The sequence below is a fragment of the Anoplophora glabripennis genome, unplaced genomic scaffold (assembly GCF_000390285.2).
Source record: "Anoplophora glabripennis isolate ALB-LARVAE unplaced genomic scaffold, Agla_2.0 scaffold282, whole genome shotgun sequence".
NCBI classification, from domain to species: Eukaryota; Metazoa; Arthropoda; class Insecta; order Coleoptera; family Cerambycidae; genus Anoplophora; species Anoplophora glabripennis.
Window position 1 is genome coordinate 14,245 of NW_019417443.1, and position 20,691 is coordinate 34,935.

The 20,691-nt window shown below is 36.8% G+C and overlaps 2 protein-coding genes across 2 annotated transcripts; both read left to right on the top strand.

The window, feature by feature from the left end:
• Nucleotides 1–1,260: 1,260 nt before the first annotated feature.
• Nucleotides 1,261–1,982, top strand: LOC108907117 (the record flags this gene model as incomplete). The annotated part of the gene is made up of 1 exon (XM_018710647.1): nt 1,261–1,982. A coding segment is annotated over one exon (595 nt), but the record flags the coding sequence as incomplete, so codon positions are not given.
• Nucleotides 1,983–5,436: 3,454 nt separating this feature from the next.
• LOC108907118 (cilia- and flagella-associated protein 57) lies at nt 5,437–19,616 on the top strand. Its single transcript, XM_018710648.1, has 16 exons — nt 5,437–5,636; nt 9,174–9,450; nt 9,660–9,925; nt 10,506–10,790; nt 11,996–12,162; nt 14,210–14,414; nt 14,468–14,585; nt 14,665–14,962; nt 15,260–15,351; nt 15,402–15,719; nt 15,770–16,054; nt 16,250–16,708; nt 16,762–16,995; nt 19,024–19,152; nt 19,206–19,445; nt 19,500–19,616. The coding sequence occupies exons 1-16, from the start codon at nt 5,437–5,439 to the stop codon at nt 19,614–19,616; spliced, it is 3,690 nt and encodes a 1,229-aa protein (XP_018566164.1).
• The last annotated feature ends 1,075 nt before the right edge of the window (nt 19,617–20,691 follow it).

Genomic DNA, 20,691 nt, shown 5'->3' on the forward strand with positions numbered 1-20,691 from the left:
GTCTGTATCGAATCGTGAGGTTATTTTTAATAAAAAAAATTCCCACCCCCCAGAAGTAGTGGCATCCACCCCTAGGGTAAAAGCAAACATCGGCACTATATAACTTTTGTTTCTTGGGCTATTCCCTAGCTACAGTTCAAAGCCAAAATGCTTCACCGACTGTAATGTAATTGTATTTGCAATTGAAAAAAGATTTGCAAGATAAGAGAGAGAAATTTTTTTAATAAAACCTTTTTAATAAATAAAAAACAAAAAATATATATATAATTAAAAAAATAAAGAAATTCAACGAAAATTAAATAAAACAATCTTTTCGGACTACTTTATTTATAAAATCTTGATAAAATCTTCATGGTTGTCAAAAATAAGCATTCTGTGTATGCTTATCATTGCTAGGCCATTGAGATGATTTTGTACCATAGTATTTCTCAGCCAGGTTTTTATTCTTATTTCTGTTAATTTAAAATTCTAGAAATTTTGAAAATATGGAAATGTATCACTTTAACATAAACCTTCATATTTTTAAAATTTTTTGTCAATAAATATTTATATTAATTTATTACAATTGTTTAAAAAAAATAAAGTAGTGTAGATATTAATTTTCAAAATTAAAGTTTAAGTAAATAAAATATTTTATTAAAAATTTCGAATCCAATATTTTCTTAGCTTAAGAAAATGTTTGTACTGTTTTTGAAATTTATAGGGGGCAGCTGCCCCTATGCCCCCTTGGCGACGCCCTTGTCGTTTGACCAGAATAATATCTAATTAGGCCATTGAAAAACCTGTCTGGGCATTTCTCGCGACGATTCTAATAAGTGCCTGTCAATCACTGTCCTTGTTTTAGAAAAAAAATAGGATGACCGGTTGTTTACTTATTGCATTCTTGGTTGACTTATAATTATTAGTTCGGTGACAAGGCAGCGAAGCTACTAGATTAGTTAACGCGAGTGTATAATCCATTCGCGATGTTTTTACTGTTAAATTCAACGCTCGACAAGCAAATGTATACATTAGAAACATAGCAGAAACCACTAGAATATATATTCGTAATAAAAACTGTTCTACTGTTTCATTCATAATTTTTATGACCAGAAAGCCAAACTAACGAAATTTTTTATCTGTTCAGAAAACAAATGTTTGAAAATGATTGGTGTTACCATTTTGAAATGAGGAGATTTTTTTCAGTATCCTTTGTATGTTTGTAATTTAAATAGTTCTGATTTTGATTTTGAAGAGTCTAATTGTGACCTTTTGTTTCAGGCACCTGCTGCTTTCGACCGTCCTCCTGGTCGTCCTGTTCTCAGTCCTATCGGAGGGCAAGCCGAACCCGAAAAACCATGACCTACTCACGAAAATCGGCATGCAGAAGATCAGGGGGCCAAACACCCACCACAGGAAACGACTAGCCGTAGAATCGAGGCACCACAGCAGATCTGACGACTCTCACATGTTCATAATCAAACTGCCGCCCAATCCGCACTACTACGGTCACAACATACCCCACTCTTTCCAAGGCGTACACTCCAAGAGCAAGGACCTACCCGTTGGGTTCAAGAGTAACGGCAAGCCCGCCAAGATCTACCACTGGAATCTTCCAGTTTTGAAGAAGATGGCCTCAAAGATGAAGCCTAGGAGTAAGGATTACAACGGGATAGACCTACAGAATCCCGAAAGGTGGAACGAGGTCCTAGACAAGCCTGTGAAGGATAAGAAACCCTTGAAGCCATCTTATTACGTCCCTGCCAAGCCTAAGAAGTCTAGTTTTACGAAATATTTCGCTGGTAACGGCAAACCGCACTCGTTCTACGTCATAGAGAAGAGCAAAAAGGCGCACTATCACAGGCTGCTGCCGTAGTAGTGGTGTATGAGAGACTGTGCAATGAACTGTAAAAGTATTCTATAATTTAGACTGAAATTAAGCTTATTTTAATTTTATATATTGTATTTAAGTGATTGTTTTTTATAATAAATATTACTGATAAGAGTGGTGTCTTGTTTTGATATTGGAAAGGAATATACCACGATGTGAGTACCGTTGAATATACAGGGAGTCCCAATGTTCTGTCTACATGGAGCTACCAGTTTCTTGCGATCAAAAGAAGTAGATTTAACTAAACTTAGTTCTAGCCTATCGTTTAGCCACTATTTTTCTTTTGTAATAGTTTTGGGTTAATTTCGATTTCGAATCAAACTTGAAATAGTTACCTCATTCCAAAAGTAATTTATGTCCTCATTGGTACCTTCAAAACATTGTTAGAGGTTAAATGATGGAGAACGCTCGCTGGACAATGGACATTGTATTAGGATTACCAGTTTGTTTGACAGTTCTTGTACTTGTACCAAAATCGTCAACAATATCTATCGGGCGTCCTAAAACTCACGCAAGATTTGAATTTTGCGCCATTTGTTCAGTAAAGTGTTGCCAACGAAAAAAATAAAAGACAGCGTGACAATTGACAATTCAGGGTTATTAAAAATGGAGCACTACATCAAAGAACAACTCATTTTCATTCTGGAGCAATATTTTAAAAAATCACGAAGGAATAGTGATTTAACTTCATCAACTGTGAAGAGATTAGTTGAAAAATTCAGAGAGACTGGATCAATTAGTGATCTTGTACACTTCCTTTAACAAGTCGTTCAACACAAAACAGCGAAGCAGTTCATGAGAGTGTTGCTGAGAGTTCAGCAACATCAATTCGGCACCATGGTTAAGAATTGGACATTTCAAGATGCTCCCACGAATGATTTGCATCTTCATGCTTATTACAAAGTTCATTTGGCTCAAGAACTGAAGCCTACTGACCATGTAGAACGAAGAGAGTTCGTTGAATGGATTATGAAACAAGTAGATCAGCTGATTATTCGAATTCATTTGGGAATCAGAAAATCCACTAGTGATTGTTGACAAACAAATGCATCAACAACGTGCCACTGTTGGGTGCGGCATCATCAGACCATTCTTCGAACGAGCCCACTACCACCCACGCATTTAAGAAATATCAACGAAATCCGGCATTTATGCAAAATGGCCATGGAAAATTTCGACAAAAGAGTGCGTTTGTCCCGGCAAAGCCGTGAAGGCCATTTACCCAATATGCTATTCCATACATAACCCTTTACTATATGATTTATGAATCAATGAAAAATTTACAATTTTTAATTAAAAACCTGTGTTTTCTATCAAAATTACTTGCGTGAATTTTGGAACAAACTTTAGTGACTACTCTTCTACTCGCATGGGAGTTTGTTGTTGTGGTCCTCGTTTAAGGCAAGGAATAACATTACCAGTATAAAATACGCTAGCGCGCCGTAATGAATTACTCAAAATGTGCTAAACTCTGGATAACGGTCGTCATAAATACGTCTTGCTTCGTAAAACTTGCAAAAAGCAATAAAACGATTGTCTTTCATACTAAGGACGACAAACGGGTTGTCTTGCAGTCATTATCGTTGAGTGGCACATAATTAAGTAAAATCGTCACAAATATATTTTCGAGTATCTTTATTATGAAAAAATAAAATTTTAGCCTTGTCGGTAATTAAAAGGAACTTTATCCTTTAAATATAGAGAAAACTACGAAATTTAAATTATATACGCTCAAGCTATTATTGAAAAGTGGATAATTACTTGAATTTCTTGAGTTACAATGAGGATAGGAAGGATAGATAGTAACAATCTCTGCAAGTAACTTATTACGTAAGCATTTTCTGTATGGTTTTAGATATCATTTGCTGAAAACTGAGTTTTTCGTCCTCTTAACGAAAAAAAGAAAAGAACTATTAGAAGAAACTATTACCACGTAAACATTCTCAAATGGGCTAAAATCAAAAATACAGAGGTTTCGTAAAGACCCAAGATCTATAAAATGTTAATACCATTCCAATGTTTCCGTTAAATATGACGTATAATAGACCTTTTTAGTACTGGCGTCACAAATGCCAAGGGGTACATATTGTCATGAAGAATTTCTCAATATTTTTACTAGATCGATTTTTGACTTTGCCAAAAAAATGTCTTCTTTGTCATGACCTTAAATATCGCGATATTCTGGCAATATTAGAAATATTTAAAAAGTTTCAAACCCCAAGTGACAAAAGAAATACAGAATTTGTATATTTAAATTTATAGAATATTGAGTTTTATAATAATTAATAAATTAAAATTAAAGATAATTACGTGTAAGCGAAGTAAGAAAGAATGCTTCAAGAAAAGTTTGGTTGTGGTTAAGAGTGCGTCTATAATAAACCACCTGAAGAAAAAAACACTTGATAAACTCACTAAACCAATTTAAGTAACAAGACTTAAGAGCGTTATCAACATTGTTGCCTCAGATTAGATGCCGTTGTTATTGCTGTTATTGATCTTGCTGACACAGTACAAGAGCAAGAAAAACAATAAAAATAGCTAGAAAATGCCAAGATTAAACAAATGAAGAGAAAATACGCTAATGTTACCTATAAATACCTATTGGACTATATTGCCCATATCAGGATGTGTGATACGTTTACTTTTTTGCTCGAAAATTATTGAATGTACAAACAAATAGGAGAGATTTAGTTTGAAGTTATTTATAGGGGTCGTTACTTCTATTCCTCGTCGAAGGAGAAAATCCAGAACAATGATTTTTTCCGTAGTAGGAAAAGTATACCAAATTTCATTTTCGTAAATTCAAATTGATGGAAAAATCTACAATTTTCTCTTCCCGTTCGTGGCGCAACAAATCCGCAGGAGACAGTTTTTTCATTTAAAGTCCCTTAATTTAATTTTCAACTACGAATCACCTCACACTTATTCATTTACACCCCGTTTAATAAGGACACCCTGTAGAAGAAACAACAAACTCATTTTCATCAACTGTTTGGTACATACTACTAAAATACGTTTAGAATAAATAAGGCGCACAACGCACTTCTGAAAATATTTTGGAATGTGATGGAAGCTTAGTCGAAAAATTGAGAACCGTTTAATTTCATAGCAATTTCGCATCAAAGATCTGTGATCATCTGAACGGCACGACTTTATGTCTAATACCAATCAAATCAACTCATCCATGCAACATCGAATTGCCGTAATAAACTGCCAGCCGCCGTTTTATTTTCCTTCGAAATTGGCAATAATGACTTTGTTTACGACACCAAGCAGATTTTATCTAAAATAGCCGTAAACCTTACGAAGTTGCTTGCGTGGGAAAGTTTCATTTCGCTTAACAGCGTTATTTAATTGAAGTTGACACAGAGTATTTCACTAACACAAAATATCGATGTAAATTTACTGTCAAAACGTCATCAAAGCTCGTGGGGATGTTTCAGAAACACCCCGTACACACCGACGTTTCCTTGGAGACGAGATTTGTAGCCCTATCGATCAAACTTCGACAGATTTGGCATTTCTTAGTCTTAAGAATGTTTTCCAAGTCGAATACAAATATGAATATGCCCATACTCCAGCCCAAGCTTATTGTGGGTCTGGATACCAGGATTCCCTGCAATATACATTTCCTGAACGACGACGAAGTCATATACCCCGCTGGGGCCGTGATAGTCGTTCACAATTTTCACGTGAAGAAGCAGAAGTTCATAAAGCTGGCAGATAAGGGAAAGAATCTGACCCACTTGAAACTGAGCCCAAATAAGTAAGTAAAATACATTTTTATTAGTCTTAGTTCTCCACGTTATGACAGAAAAACACGTACAGGGTGTTAGATAAAACATATTAGTTGTTTCGTTGTTTTTTTAGGACTTTCAGCTGAAATGTTGCACACAACTTTTATTGGTAATTGTTTAGAAGTTGGTTATGTGTATCTTGTATAATAGTCCAGGCGATAGAGTAGTAAAAGTAGGCTTTGGCGTTTGTGTTTGAAATCATCTGTTTTGTTGTACAGACAAAACCCAAATGTAGAATGAGAATCCGAGTTTGCCTATTCCAAAAAACCATTGTTAAACAACAAACATACAAAAAGAACGAAAAATGGCCAGTTTTTTGACATATTTTTTCCGTAACATTGAAAGTAAGCCCTAAATAAAAAAAAAGTCATTCTTTATTTTTTATTTATTTGACGATTTACAGCAACTGCGATCAAAAAAGTTGAATTTTGCATTAACAATGGCCGAAAAATAGTAGAAAATCATATGTATATTCGAAATTATATTTTTAAGTTTGTTCTCGTGACCTCGAGAAGGTCAATTCAAGGTCAAATGCTACTAAAAATCTACCTGGTAGCTATTTGAGTTTTCTTGCGGAATAAACGAAGGTACCTTTATAGAAAATATTGAACTCAAATGTGACAACGATCTTAACAATGTTGACCTTGAGGTAATTTTCAAGGTCATTTGATTGTCAGATTGTTTTTTTATGGAAAACTTTGTTTTTGACACCGGATTAAAAAAGTGAAAAATTATACGTCAGAATTGATATTTTAATTGTTGTTGTTCTGACCTTGAGAAGGTCAAATGTTGGAAATTTGCTTGCCAGCTGTTTATTTAATTTTTTGGGCAGATTTAACGTTGTAAAGGTACCTTTAAAATGTAGACCAAACTCAAATTTGACAACGATCTTGATTTAAAGGTCAATTTCAAGGTCCCGGTGTTCCTTTTGACCTTGAATTCCTTCTAGTGGTCACGAAAACGAACTTGAATATCATTTCGCACGTACAATTTCCTGCTCTTTTCGAATTCTGTGTCAAAAATTGGGATTCCTTTAAAAAAAGACTGTCTTACAAATAACCTTGAAAATGAATCTCTAGGTCAAAGCTAGCTGCACAGATAGGTGGCCCCCATTGTCCTGAACAAATTTTGTTTGAACCATTTTTCCGTATCTCGATTAGGTAGAAATTTGGATACATAGATTAAAATAGCTCACCCTGTATATTTTCACCACCTACTACCAGAATTACAACGCCTGAAAACCGTCGACAACCCTGCAGCCACCCCAAATGGACATCATTGTTGACGTAACAACACTACGAAGTTAATGTTACAAATTTTCCCTTCATTTGCCTTTGATAACCTTTGATGTCGCTCCTACCCTACACACGAATTCACCCCCTACCCTATGTGCCTTTGAGAACTCAGTTTTCACGTCAAGTTAACTTACAGCGCATTTAAACATAGACAGCCTTGTAAAAATAGCCGAAATGTTGACAATTTGCCTCCCCTATTGCAACCCTCTATTCCGAGAATTTCCATGCTCAAAACACTTCTTTTCTACGCAGAACGGTCTAACTTACACAGCGATACAAAAATAACTCCGACCGAACCATGCCTGCGCGCAGCTGTCGCGACCGACAATTGTTACTCTGAAAGTTTATACCCCCGATACACTATATTTACTAACATCTAGCGTTAGACTACCGATGCCTTAAACATGTCTGTTGTTAGAAATCAAATACATATTAAAAATTTAACTTTATTAATTTAATTATATAGTTAAAACAGTAAATTCTTGAAAATAGTACAGGAAATGGAACATACCAGAACAACATCTAGAGCTTAAAAATATTTTCTACTACAACCCCTTTCATATACTAACTTAGATTTTTTAGACCAGTGCTTAAGTCTTCAAAAACGGTAAAAAGTGAAAAAAATTATAGTAGGATGAATCCCATTGGAAAAGGAAGAGAATATAACAGAAATGAAAAGAAAAATAATTTACGGGCGATCTGAAGTCGGGAAGGGGAAGGGGGTGAGTTTTTAAGGTTAAAAAACGGTTTATCTTGATTTCCGGAAAAACTACAAGTCTTATGGAAAAAAGTTAAATAGCAAAGTTGTGGGTAATAAAAAGATCTACAACTTTTGTATTTACACTTTTTTCACATAACCTCAAAATTTATGTGAAAAATTCAAATAACCAAGTTTTTGGTTTTTTATTTTTATCTTTTACAAAAAAATTTTATTTTACGAAATTTGGTGAAAACTTACCTATTTATGTCCCAAAGAAGCTGTAATTTTTTTGATTTGAAATATTTATTTTTTCGCCTTATTTTTACTTAATATCGAAAAAGCACCCTAATTTTCAATCGAAAATTCTCACGTCAAAATATCTGCTTTTTTAAAAACGTCGGTGGGCTTTTTCTTCGTTGAAATCTCTACTTTCTGATGTTGTAAAAAAATATACATTACTATGGTTTTCTCAGGAAATGCAAAGAAACGAAAAAAACTAGAATCCGAAAATTTTTTTCTAATCATTATGTACAATTTTGAGCTATTTATTAAAATTTACACTTCAATTACTTGAAAAACGTAAGATTCCATGTTACATTGATAAACAAAAAAATTACGTCGAAAGTCGAAATATACTATTATAATTAACAACCAAATAAGTTAATAAAGTTAGTATTTAATCAGACATCTACAATATTTTGAGAAAGTTGTAGAATCTTTTTTCGTTTCTTTGCATTTCCTGAGAAAACTTACCATAGTAATGTATATTTTTTTTACACCATCAGAAAGTAGAGATTTCAACGAAGAAAAAGCCCACTGACGTTTTTAAAAAAGCAGATATTTTGACGTGAGAATTTTCGATTGAAAATTAGGGTGCTTGTTTGATATTAAGTAAAACTAAGGTGAAAAATAAATATTTCAAATTAAAAAAATTACAGCGTGTTTGGGACATAAATAGGTAAGTTTTCACCAAATTTCGTGAAAAAAAAATTTCTTTTGTAAAAGATAAAAATTAAAAACCAAAAACTTGGTTATTTGAATTTTTCACATAAATTTTGAGGTTATGTGAAAAAAGTGTAAATACAAAAGTTGTAGATCTTTTTATTACCTACAACTTTGTCGTTTAACTTTTTTCCATAAGACTTGTAGTTTTTCTGGAAATCAAGGGAAACCGTTTTTTACCCTTAAAAACTCACCCCCTACCCCTTCCCGACCTCAGATCGCCCGTAAATTATTTTTCCTTTCATTTCTGTTATATTCTCTTTCTTTTCCAATGGGTTTCATCCTACCATAATTTTTTTTGGTTTCAAAAATTATCGACCCTGGTCTATTTGCTGTGATGTATGAAATACGAGTCTGTGCGAAATTTCAATCGAGTATCTTGAAAAAGATCCAACTAAATGAAATATGGTTAAAACGGATTGACCTACTTTTCTTGTAACGCCCTGTAAACAAATTCAATTTAGACAATTTGTGTGGCATTTTTCCTAAGACATTAATTTTTCAATTAGAAAAACAATCGCCATCGTAGAAAACACCGAAAAGCTCCCAATGGTCACCCTGTGGTGTCCCATTCAGTTCAAGAAGAAGAAGACGCTTATCCTACCCCCCGACAAGGATATCATTGCTCACAGGTTTGTCTCGGTAGACTTCACATTCGACTCCAAGTACTTGATCTGCGTAACTGGCGAGCCTGATTACACAATGTACTGTTTTAAATGCGACAAAGGGCGATTGGAGAGCTTCGCAAGAGCCAATAATCTAAATGGAACCGGCACTGTTACCCAGGTATAGTTAGTTTCTCAATACCGTGGCCTAACCATCGTATAAACCGTTTCCACATTGTGTGGCCTAACCGTTCAACTTAAAATTTTACTATAAGCTTATATTTAATAAAAAAAAATTATGTCATATCGAGATTTGACCACAGACAAGTGATCTACATCTGAGTAGTCGTTCAAAATCAAAACTCCCTTGATAACGGGTGGATCCCGTAGGTGGCTTGCAATCCCTCTGACGCCAACCAGGTGGCGCTGGTGGGCGACAGCGTGCTGCGCTGCCTTGGCTGTCAGGATTACTCGTGGCGCCAGTTTGGCTACAATAAATTCGACCCCACGGTCTTCACTAGTTGTTGCTGGTTGTCCCAAGACAGGCTCATGGTGGGCAGCAACAAGGGAAAGATAATGATCTTGGAGACGGGGGAGCTCAGGGCGGTTTTCAATGCCATGGATCTGTCGATTATCAACATGAAACAGGACGATGAGTAAGGCAGAGATTATTACTTTTGCTTAAGCTGACTCTTGTAAAAGACAGAAAAATGTTGAAAAACTGCCTGCTGGAGTTTAGGTCTTGTTTGTGAAACGAAACAAAACGTGCCTTGATTTGAAATTCGTTAAATCCAGTGTGATTTTTTTTTAATTTTCGAGTATTTCTGGATTTTGTGAATTTGAAATCTTGGTAGATTGTGTTTCACAAACAAATAGAGCTGAATTCCATAAGCTAATAACACCTACATAGTTTGTTTCTTACAAGACTTTTCACTTATCCAGGAACATGCTATATATTTTAATTAAATGTCTTACTCTTTTTTGCCTACCTTTCAATATAACGAAGTAAAAAGGGAAAAAGGTAAGTCAATATGACTACATGAACTGATTGTGAATCTAGTTGGTGTCTCACCCTACTAAATATTTTAATGCACCGCCCAGATTTCTTCTTCCTCTTTAAACGTTTGCTAAATTTTCAAAAACATTCATTATTTTTTCTAAGCTTTCTCACTGTTTTCTTCTATTTTAACAATTTCACATGTTCTGTTCCTTTTAAATCAAGTGTTATTATTAAAGAATGGAGGAAACGTCGCAGACCAGCGTCCATTCGGTACATTCCCTCCAGATAATCGAGGGAGACCTCCAGAACTACGAAATTCGGGCTCTGGTCTGCTTCAGCAGGGGCTTCGCCTTCGGTTTCATGAACGGCAAAGTACACCTCTACGAGAAAGAAACCGTGAACAAGTACAAGAAGAGAGGCATCTTCGTGGTGCCCGACAGGACCATAAAAAGGGAATACGAAGAAATGCCCAAGGTCCTCACGACCATCAACACCATAGCATTCAATCCATCAGAAGACAGGTGATTCCTTCTTGCTTTTTTTTTGTAACAATGGCGACTAGTCCTTGAAAGAAATATTGCAAATAAAAAGAAAATGCAAATATCAACATTTTCTTGTTTGTCGAAGCTAGGAACCTAACACCCTGTATACAGATATACAGGGTATTTTTTTCACTAGCTATGACTGTTATATGAACTGTCTGATTGGTGTTAAATTTGACATAAACGTTCCCAAGACACAAGCATAATGTAAGAGATTAATGATTTGTAAGACTACCAACTATTGCGTTAGTCTTAAAGCAATCTGTATTACTCATACTTCTCTTGCTATTAATATAGACACGTCAAACCTTATATCGTAGGAAAATAATAAGGAAGAGTCTTCTTATATTCAAATAAGTAAAATGTAGATAATCCATTTGAAAAAAAATCTTGTTTTACCTGAAAAAATGTCAATCTGACAACAATGTAGTTGCCCTCATTAGATTCACCATGCCCTTTTATCCCTGGATGTCAAATTTGACGCCAATCATACATCCCAATTATCCCATCCAAAAATTACAGGGATTGTGCTAATAAAACTATCTTGTACATAGATTTATATAATTTTTTCCACGTTTTCGTGGTCTCTGCTTTCTAAACGCTCAGTAGATTTATTGCTAAAACAAAGTGAACGAATTTCTCATATTATCGGACCGTATTAAAAGACCGCACAATGCCTTGTCTTACCTTCTTATGTTTCTTTTGTAATTCAATATTTCCAATCTAATTTCATCAGCGGCGTTTATCTCTGAGAAGGTTTTTTGATGGGTATCGGTGTCAACAGCTGGGTAACATCGCATGGGCGCACAGATCTAATATATGGCTACGTGACACTTTTCATGATTTTTCAGCCTACTTTGACACTCAAAATGTAAATAGTTTCGTCAAAGAACACGGCATAGCTTTCAAGCAAAATGGGGTTAATTCTTGGGTATTTGTATTGATGCCTTTATGCTTGCTAATTAGACAAATTTATAAATTTTTTTCGTAGCCGTGTCAATTTATTTTTAACTTGCATAGAATGCATCCAAATGCGTGTGAGGAATGTGTCAATTGAACAGGTCTGGATTAAGAATTTTTCAGTTTCAAAAACACGAAGTTATAGTTTCCGTTAGTGAATATCAGAAGTAATATTATTGTCACTAGAAGTATTGATCTGTATTAATGCAATTGAAACGCGCCAGATTATTGGTAAGCTGTGAGGAGATGCAGTTGTGGACTTCTAGGATGTACGTCAATGATACTGGTTTTAACACTGAGATAACCATGAGGGATTTTGGGTATCCAATGCATATGGGCCCTGTGGGATGTCTGGCACTATGCCGATGGAAACCCATTGCAGTGACAGCCGGTTAGTAACCTAAAAATATAAAAAAACAAAACGCATTGGTAACACAGCTCCACAAAAAAGTTCAATAAATTTGACCTTGAACTGACCTTCAACCAGAGCTAATCGGGTCAAACGGACCCCGAATTCGGATTCAGCGACCCCAAAGACGTATGAATACATTGGTTTACTTTGTTGGAAATTGATTCTCTATATTTAACCTTGAACTGACCTTAACGCAGATCCAATCGGGTTAAACGGACACCAGATTCGAATTTACTAACCCCAAAAACGTGTAGGTTACTTTGTTAACAATTGATTTTCTACATTTGACCTTGAACTGATCTTCAACCAGTGCTAATCGGGTCAAACGGATTCCGAATTCGGATTCAGCTACCCTAAAAACGTATAGATACATTGGTTTACTTTATTGGAAATTGATTCTCTATAGTTGACCTTGAACTGACCTTAACGCAGACCCGATCGGGTTAAACGGACATCGGATTCGGATTCACCGACCCCAAAAACATGTAGATATGTAGGTTTACTTTGTTAGCAATTGATTCTTTGCATTTAACCTTGAACTGACCTTGAATCAGAGCTATTCGGATCAAAGGGACCCCGAATTCGGATTCAGCGGCCCCAAAAACGTATAATTACATTGGTTTACTTTATTGGAAATCGATTCTCTATAGTTGACCTTGAACTGACCTTAACGCAGACCCGATCGGGTTAAACAGACCCTGAATTCGGATTCAGCGACCCCAAAAACGTATGGATACATTCATTTACTTTGTTGGAAATTGATTTTCTATATTTGACCTTGAACTGACCTTAACGCAGACCCGATCGGGGTAAACGGACACCGGATTCGGATTTGCCGACCCCAAATACGTGTAAATATGTAGGTTTACTTTGTTAGCAATTGATTCTGTACATTTTACCTTGAACTTACTTTGAACTGACCTTGAACCAGAGCTAATCGGGTCAAACGGACCCGGAATTCGGATTCAGCAACCCCAAAAACATAAAATTATATGGGTTTACTTTGTTAGCAATTGATTATCTACATTTGACCTTGAACTGACTTTAAATTGACCATGAACCAGAACTAATCGGGTCAAACGGACCCGGAATTCGGATTCAGCAACCCCAAAAACATACAAATATATGGGTTTACTTTATTAGCAATTGATTCTCTACATTTCACCTTGAATTCACCTTCAACCAGAGCTAATTGGGTCAAACGGACTCCAAATTCGGATTCAGCGAGCCAAAAAAACGTGTAGATACAATGGTTTACGTTGTTGGAAATTGATTTCACCTTGAACTGACCTTCAACCAGAGCTAATCGGGTCAAACGGACACCGGATCCGGATTCAGCGATCCCAAAAACATGGTCTTGTCTTTCAGACCTCCCACTTTTTTTTGTGGGGCTGTGTAATAACGACACAAATTGTTTGCGAACTTGGAGATTTATTTTTAATTTGGATAAAGGTCTATTTAAAGTATTATTCATAAAAGTTTTATCGTTTTGTTCTTTGATTTATGTAACTATTAATTTTTTTAAAAAAGAAACACCTTTTTTGTACATTTTTAAAACATTTTATGTAATCGTGCGAAAAGATATTTTATCTATAATTTATTGTAGAATATTTTGCGATAATTTTTTTATTTATAGTAACATTTAAAATATAAACTATTTTTTAACAATTTAAAAACGTTTTAAAAATATTGCGGGCTGTTAGGGAGTATGGCAACTTCTATCTCAAAAATTTGTAAGAGAATTATACTGAAAAGAAAAATAATAATCTCCAACATTATAATTACTAAGATTTTAACGGAAGTAGAAATCCAAACATTTGTACAAAAGGCCTCCTACTGCTTGCATTACCATTAGTTGTTTCTTAACTGTCACTCTCACATACCTAAACGCCTTTCTGTTCCCGAAATGTCTAGTCTATAGTTTAATATAACTGTGTAGACATCTTTTAACATAATTTCCAAGTTTGTAGACATTTTGTAGAACTTTTAAGCCTAAACGGTTGACATTTGAGTGTCATCTTTCAAGGCACCCGCGACCGATCAATAAAAATATGGAATTACGAGACGGGCGAAGTAGAACTGATCCACTCATTCGAAGACGACATATACTCGGTAGCCCTGCACCCCACTGGACTCTATGCGGTCATTGGCTTTTCCGACAAGCTGCGCTACATGACCATTATGATAGACGACCTGATCATGACCAAGGAGTTCCATATAAGGACCTGCAGGTATGTACCCGGTGAGAGGAAAGGCAGCCAGGCCCTTCATATCTTTGTTACAGGATGACCAGCTTCAGCAGATTGGGTCATCTCTTTGCAGCCGCCAACGCCAACGTTATCCAGATTTACTCCAGCATTACCTTCGAACAGCTGTACGTCCTCAAGGGACACAACGGAATTGTAAGTCCAGAAAAAAATTACGGCCACCTCCAATAGTTATTATTGTTGCACTTGGAAGACTCACAACCGAAAATTTCAGATTAAAGGCATGTCTTGGTGCCACGACGACAGCATCCTGGCTACGTGCGGATCTGAGGGTGCGGTGTACGCATGGGAAGTGGGAAAGGCCGCCAGGATGGCGGAAACCATCATAAAATCCAACCACTTCACGGGAGTGGCTTTGACCAGAGACGGGAAGAGTATCTTCGCGATTGGCCTCGACGGACACTTGAGGGAGCTGATGAGCTCCAATGTTCATCGGGATCTCGTCCTAGCACCCTCAATAACCTTGGACGATATCGCGTTGTCCCAATTGGATACGATGCTCTTCGTAACCGGTACAGAAATTGTTAAGGTTATGTTGTAGAGCTCGGAGATACGCAAAACCTCGATACGTGGTTCCAATTTATTCACTGCAACGGGAAATCTAACATTTATGCCGTTGTTTATTTCATTCTCTTCTGGTATTTTAGTTAATTTGTGCCTTATTTGAATTCACAAGGCTACTACCGTTTGCAGACATACAAAATGAAAGCATGAAACAGTAAATCGACAGCTATGAACAACGTCTAGTAAACAACCGAAACGAGAACTGGTAGACCAAAACTCCAGTTTGAAACTTTTTTAATTTTAAGGTAATTCCGGAGTCATCTACGTCGTCAAAATGCCACTTCTGGAAAAGGCCGAGTATGTTGAATATATCATGCACAACTGTACCCTCACCAAGGCAAGTTCTCGGTCTACAACAAGTTCTTGTTAACTTTGACTTATTTTTAGATGTGTCTCTCGGCTGACGACAGATACCTAGTGTCTGCTTCTGAGAACGGTATTATCTGCTTCTGGAAGTTGTTGAATATCGAAGACAAAACCGTCCAGTACGATGCGGACATAGCCGCTTCCCACGAGATCCTCATATCCAGGCAAATCCTCGAAGATAAGATAGACATGATCAAGAACCTCCAGTTGAGGATGAGGGAACTAGAGACGGAGCACTCCTTCCAGATGAGACAGAACGACGCCTTGTACTCGTCCAAGATCAAAGACATCCACAGCGAGTACTGCCAGGCCATAGAGGAACTGAAAAGCAAGAACGAGGTGAGAGGTTGAGTTTTACTGGATTCGTATTCGTCATTCATCAATTTCAGCAAATGGAAGGAGACCACTTGCAAGAAATCAACAACCTGAACGTCCTGATCAACAAGATGAGGAGCGATCATGAGATTGCCATTCAGAAGCTGGAGGACAACTACAACGAGAAGCTGATATATGAGTACAATAAGTTTCACAGGTACGAGACCAAGATGGACAGCTTGCTGCAAGAGCAGGAGTCGAAGTTCGAGGCGATAAAAAAGGCGAAGAAAGAATCGGAGGAGACGATGGTCGCGGATTTTAATCAGAAATTCAACGACATGATAGTACACAAAGAGGAGGTAAATTATTCCCGCGAGCAACCGAGCAAAAGTTTTGGCAGAGATATATTAAAATTTTTGGGTTGAGATACAAAAGACCAGTCTCGTTTATCAAAATCGTCGTTCATTCCCAAACATTGAGACTCATCCACGCCTTATAACCTTTCCGGTTGCGTCAGCAAAACGTTGTTCACTATAATTTTTAATTTTTGACAGCTGGTGGAGGAGATTCAGCAGAAATCCAAGGAGCACGAGATGATAGTGCAGCAAATCGAGGATGACGTCGATAGAGAAATTTACGAATTGAAAGAATCCCACGAAAAAGAACTAAGAGAAGAACAAGATCTAAACGTCCGGCTGCGTGGCGAAGCGGCGGTGTTGAAGAAAAAATACCTAGCCGCCCAGAAAGAAACGAACGATTTGAAGCAGAGGGTGTTTACTTTGGACAACGAGCAACTGAAGTTCAGAGCCACTATCCTGAACCTGGACAAGGAGATTCTGGATCTAAAAAAAGAGATGCAGGAAAGGGATCAGACCATCGAAGAGAAGGAAAAAAGGATCTTCCAGCTGAAGAGCAAGAACCAGGAGCTGGAAAAATTCAAATTCATCCTAGACTTCAAGATCAAGGAACTGAAGTCCCTGATAGAACCCAAAGAAAAGACCATACAGGAACAGGTAACCACCCCGTCGCCTTGGTTTATTCACGTTTATGTTACAAATGTTCTTAGGTGACGCAGATCAACGAGATGGTGAGGGAGCTGGAGAATTTACAGAAAATAATATTGGGATTGGACCTGCAACTGGCTGAGCTGCGCGAGAAGCTGGCCGCTTCTAATAACGAGGTGAAAAAGGAGATCGAAAAGAACGCCAGGATGAAGAAGGCGTTGCAAAACATCAGAATCGACATTCACCACGCCAGCAGCTATATTCAGAACGTGCCCCGATTGCAGAGATCAGTGAGGGTATGTAACTAATAACCTTTGTTTATAATTTAGATGTATAACCCAAACTAAAGAACGAAAGTACTGGATGGTGAAATCCATGTGAAATTTTGATTGATGCCGTCAGTTTACGTCGAGTCTCAGAATCTTAGAGCATATACTATAATATGGAGGGAGCACTCTTACGGTGACAGTGTAGACGAACGACAAAGAGAGGAAGAAATAGTTTGGGCACCATCTTTCTCTCTAACGCAGGTACGTGATTGATAAACCTAAGTTCTTCCTCAACGATTAGAGAAAGAGAGCGAATACCCAAACTATCGCGTCTACACTTTTTAACACGTGGCACGTGGTGCTTCCTCCATTAGTATATGCTGTAATCATTGACCTACTAAAGATTTAACTGAAATGTGCTTATAATGTGCTTCAGCAAAAATTCTCTTCAAATAATACGTTGAACGAAGAAAGCATCGACATAGTTTCAATTTATACAGTTCTGCAAAGCAAGAAAATATGAAATATTTTAAACAAATACGTTAGAAGAGCTTGCAGTAATTTTAACCGATGGAGCTTACGATATGAGGAAAATAAATGGAGAAATACATAAAAAAGGCATTATAAAAACTATTTGGAATATTATAGCTAAAACAATTCAATTATTGTACTGTAATTAGGACAGTAATATAATAAACTCCTTTACATACGTACACTACTGGAAAAAAATAAAAATTTTTTGTCTTCTGGTCTCTATATTATTTTTATAAAGTCTTTCAGTACGGAACAGAGGAAAGGGGTAAGGAATCGAATATAGCTAGCTGATTAGTTGAATTAAATGTAGCGCGCTGCAGTCGAAATTCTGTGAACGAAGCTTAAGCCCTTACTAACTCTATCTCTCTCGCACACGTCTGAGCGATTGCCGTTTATATAGCAGTTGGGCAGTCCAGTAGTTTATAAGGTATATGGCTCTAATAGAGCACACCATACTATTTTCACATCACGGTTAATCTGATTTTCCAAATAGTTTTTATAACGCCTCCTTTATGTATTTCTCCATTTATTTTCCTCATATCGTAAGCTCGATCAGTTAAAATTACTGTAAGTTCTTCTGACGTAGTACGTAGTTGTTTCAAATATTTCGTATTTTCTTGCATTGCAAAACTGCATAAATTGAAACTATACTTTTCAACATTCATTCGTTCAACATATTATATAAAGAGAATTTTTGCTGAAGCACATTATAAGCACAATTCAGTTTGATGTTAAAAAACAATTCCAACATTTAAGGGAGCAAAATTATTTAATTAAAATGACATCTTATTTTGAGGATGGGGAAATAATATAAAATATAATAATAAGTCATCATCAGAGACAACTTTACTTGGTCATTATTTTCAAAAGTATAAACGTTGGTACCATCATATCCTCTTTCCTACCTATGAAATTTAATTTTTTGTCCACTTAAACATCTCTTTACGCAATTGATCGCTGAACACGATTGCACCATATTTAGCTTTCACAAATATTTCAGATCCACTAAATCACACTCAAGAATTTAAGAAATCTTTTCATGACTTTTACTCTAAGGTTTGTTTACGTTTGTTTTGTACCGGTGTACCGTTATTTGTTTTATCGGTATTTGCCTTCACTAACTTCATCTGCCTTGCACACATCAGCGCGATTTACCTCTCTTTCTAGGGCCAGTCCATAGTTTATAAGGTCTATGGTTTGCTTTGCTGACTTTGCTTAATCACTATGACGTCTGTGGGCTGTCGGGATCCAGGTCTAACAGTTTAAGTAAGAAATTATGTCCCTTTGAGTTAAACTTTCTTAAATCCATGAGTGTTAACAGCACTGCTCACCGACCACAACTGTGGGCAATGTCAATTAAGACAATCCCCAATAAATGACCTCAGAAGGACAGGGTCGAGCGGGACTATCGCTCTTTACCCACTCGGACCCTCTTATCCTATGTATCTAATGGCATTTCACTGGCTTTCTATAGTATGAATAATGTTAACAGTGATAAAATAATTTAATTTCTTATTCTAGGATATGTACCACAAATACAACGCAGACAAAGACTTCGAGGTCACCCAAGCCGAGGACACAGAAGCCAGAAGTGAATTCTTGAGGCAAAGAGACTTCTTAGAGAGGACCGTGTCGACCTTACACTACCAGGTACATTTTTATTATTTTTCTTATATTCTCAAGTCTTTAATGGTTGATTTTAGGCCACTAAGAATGCAAACCTGTTGGGCTACGACAAAGTACGACTTGTAGAAGAAAACGCGCAGCTTCTGGTTGAAACTAATCAGCTGAGGAAGAATCTGCGGGAATCGACTGATCAGACGAAAAAAATGCAAGCGTTAGTTGGGTTGTCGTACATTTCTCCTAAGATGGCTCAGAAGAAAGTGAATTTGGCCACGGATACGAATATAGAAATTCACAACACGTACAAGTCGAAATTAGAGGTAAAATTCTAATATTTGTGTGTAGATGTGTTCTTAATACATATTTTTTTACAGGAAGACGATAAGGCAATAAAAGCTTTGAGGGAAGAGAACAACAGGCTTTTAAGTAAAATTACTGAACAGGACATGATAGAATCGGAATCGGAACAAGACGACCTTTTAGCTCTGTGATTTTTAAATTTTGTTTTGTAAATAAAGTTTATTTACAAATTTTTGAAATTTGCGTTATTTTTATCTACCTCCAGATGGCAGCATAGACAAATTTAAATCGCATTGATATAAACTACACTTAGCCTGGATCCACATAAATGCGTGATCACATATCGTTGTAACCACGAGACCAATATCCATCATCCAATCCGTTTTGACCTTGACGGAGTGTCAAGACTGTCAAGTCGCGTTGCTGATGCTCAATTGGATGTTGATGGTCACGTGGTTGCAACGGATCCGTGATCACGCGTCCATGTGGATCCAGGCTTATAATCATGGGTACAAACCCTTGAGTATGTTTATGAAACAGAAAAGTTATCCATCAAACCCGTTGGCGACTTTAACTCACCACATCTAGATGGCACTTCGGTCTGACACATGACCCATGCCAAATCAGTTGAAGATTAGATGTAATTTATTATATTGAAAGTATTTTTCTTTAGCAAACTCATGATTCAATATGCTCTATTTCCTTTCTTTGTGTATATTATATGCACCTTTATTCAACATAGTTTATGACGATTGACGATATATTTTAGTTATTTTTCAAATATATCAAATTTAAAACACTGCGGTAAAAAGAAAAACTAATAAATTTAAAAAAGAGTACAAAATATGAAAGCTAATTTTTTAATTTCTTATTTTTGGCTGTATTTTTATGAAACTCATAAATATCGACATTTTTAAATGCACAGATCGCGCCGCGCCATTATTCCATGGCTAGAAATTGGCCTCAATGATTTGGGATCGAGGGGGATTATCCCTCTTTATCCTGCCTCATCTCGTGTAGGCCTGGACAGCCTTCGTAGGTGGGCCCCATCCGTCGTCTACCCCGACCGCAAATGCGGCCGGTGTAGGCGCTTTGTGGGACCTCCTTTTGTCCTGGCTGGGCCCCGCCGGCTAGGGCCCTTTCTTCTGGCGCTCTTCTTGCTTCGCCGGCTCGTCTGTGTAAACCCCGGGGGTAGTGTCATGTTTATGTGTGGTATGGTTGGGTAGGGTAGTGCGGCTATGCAGCCTGGGATGCGCTTTGCTAAGG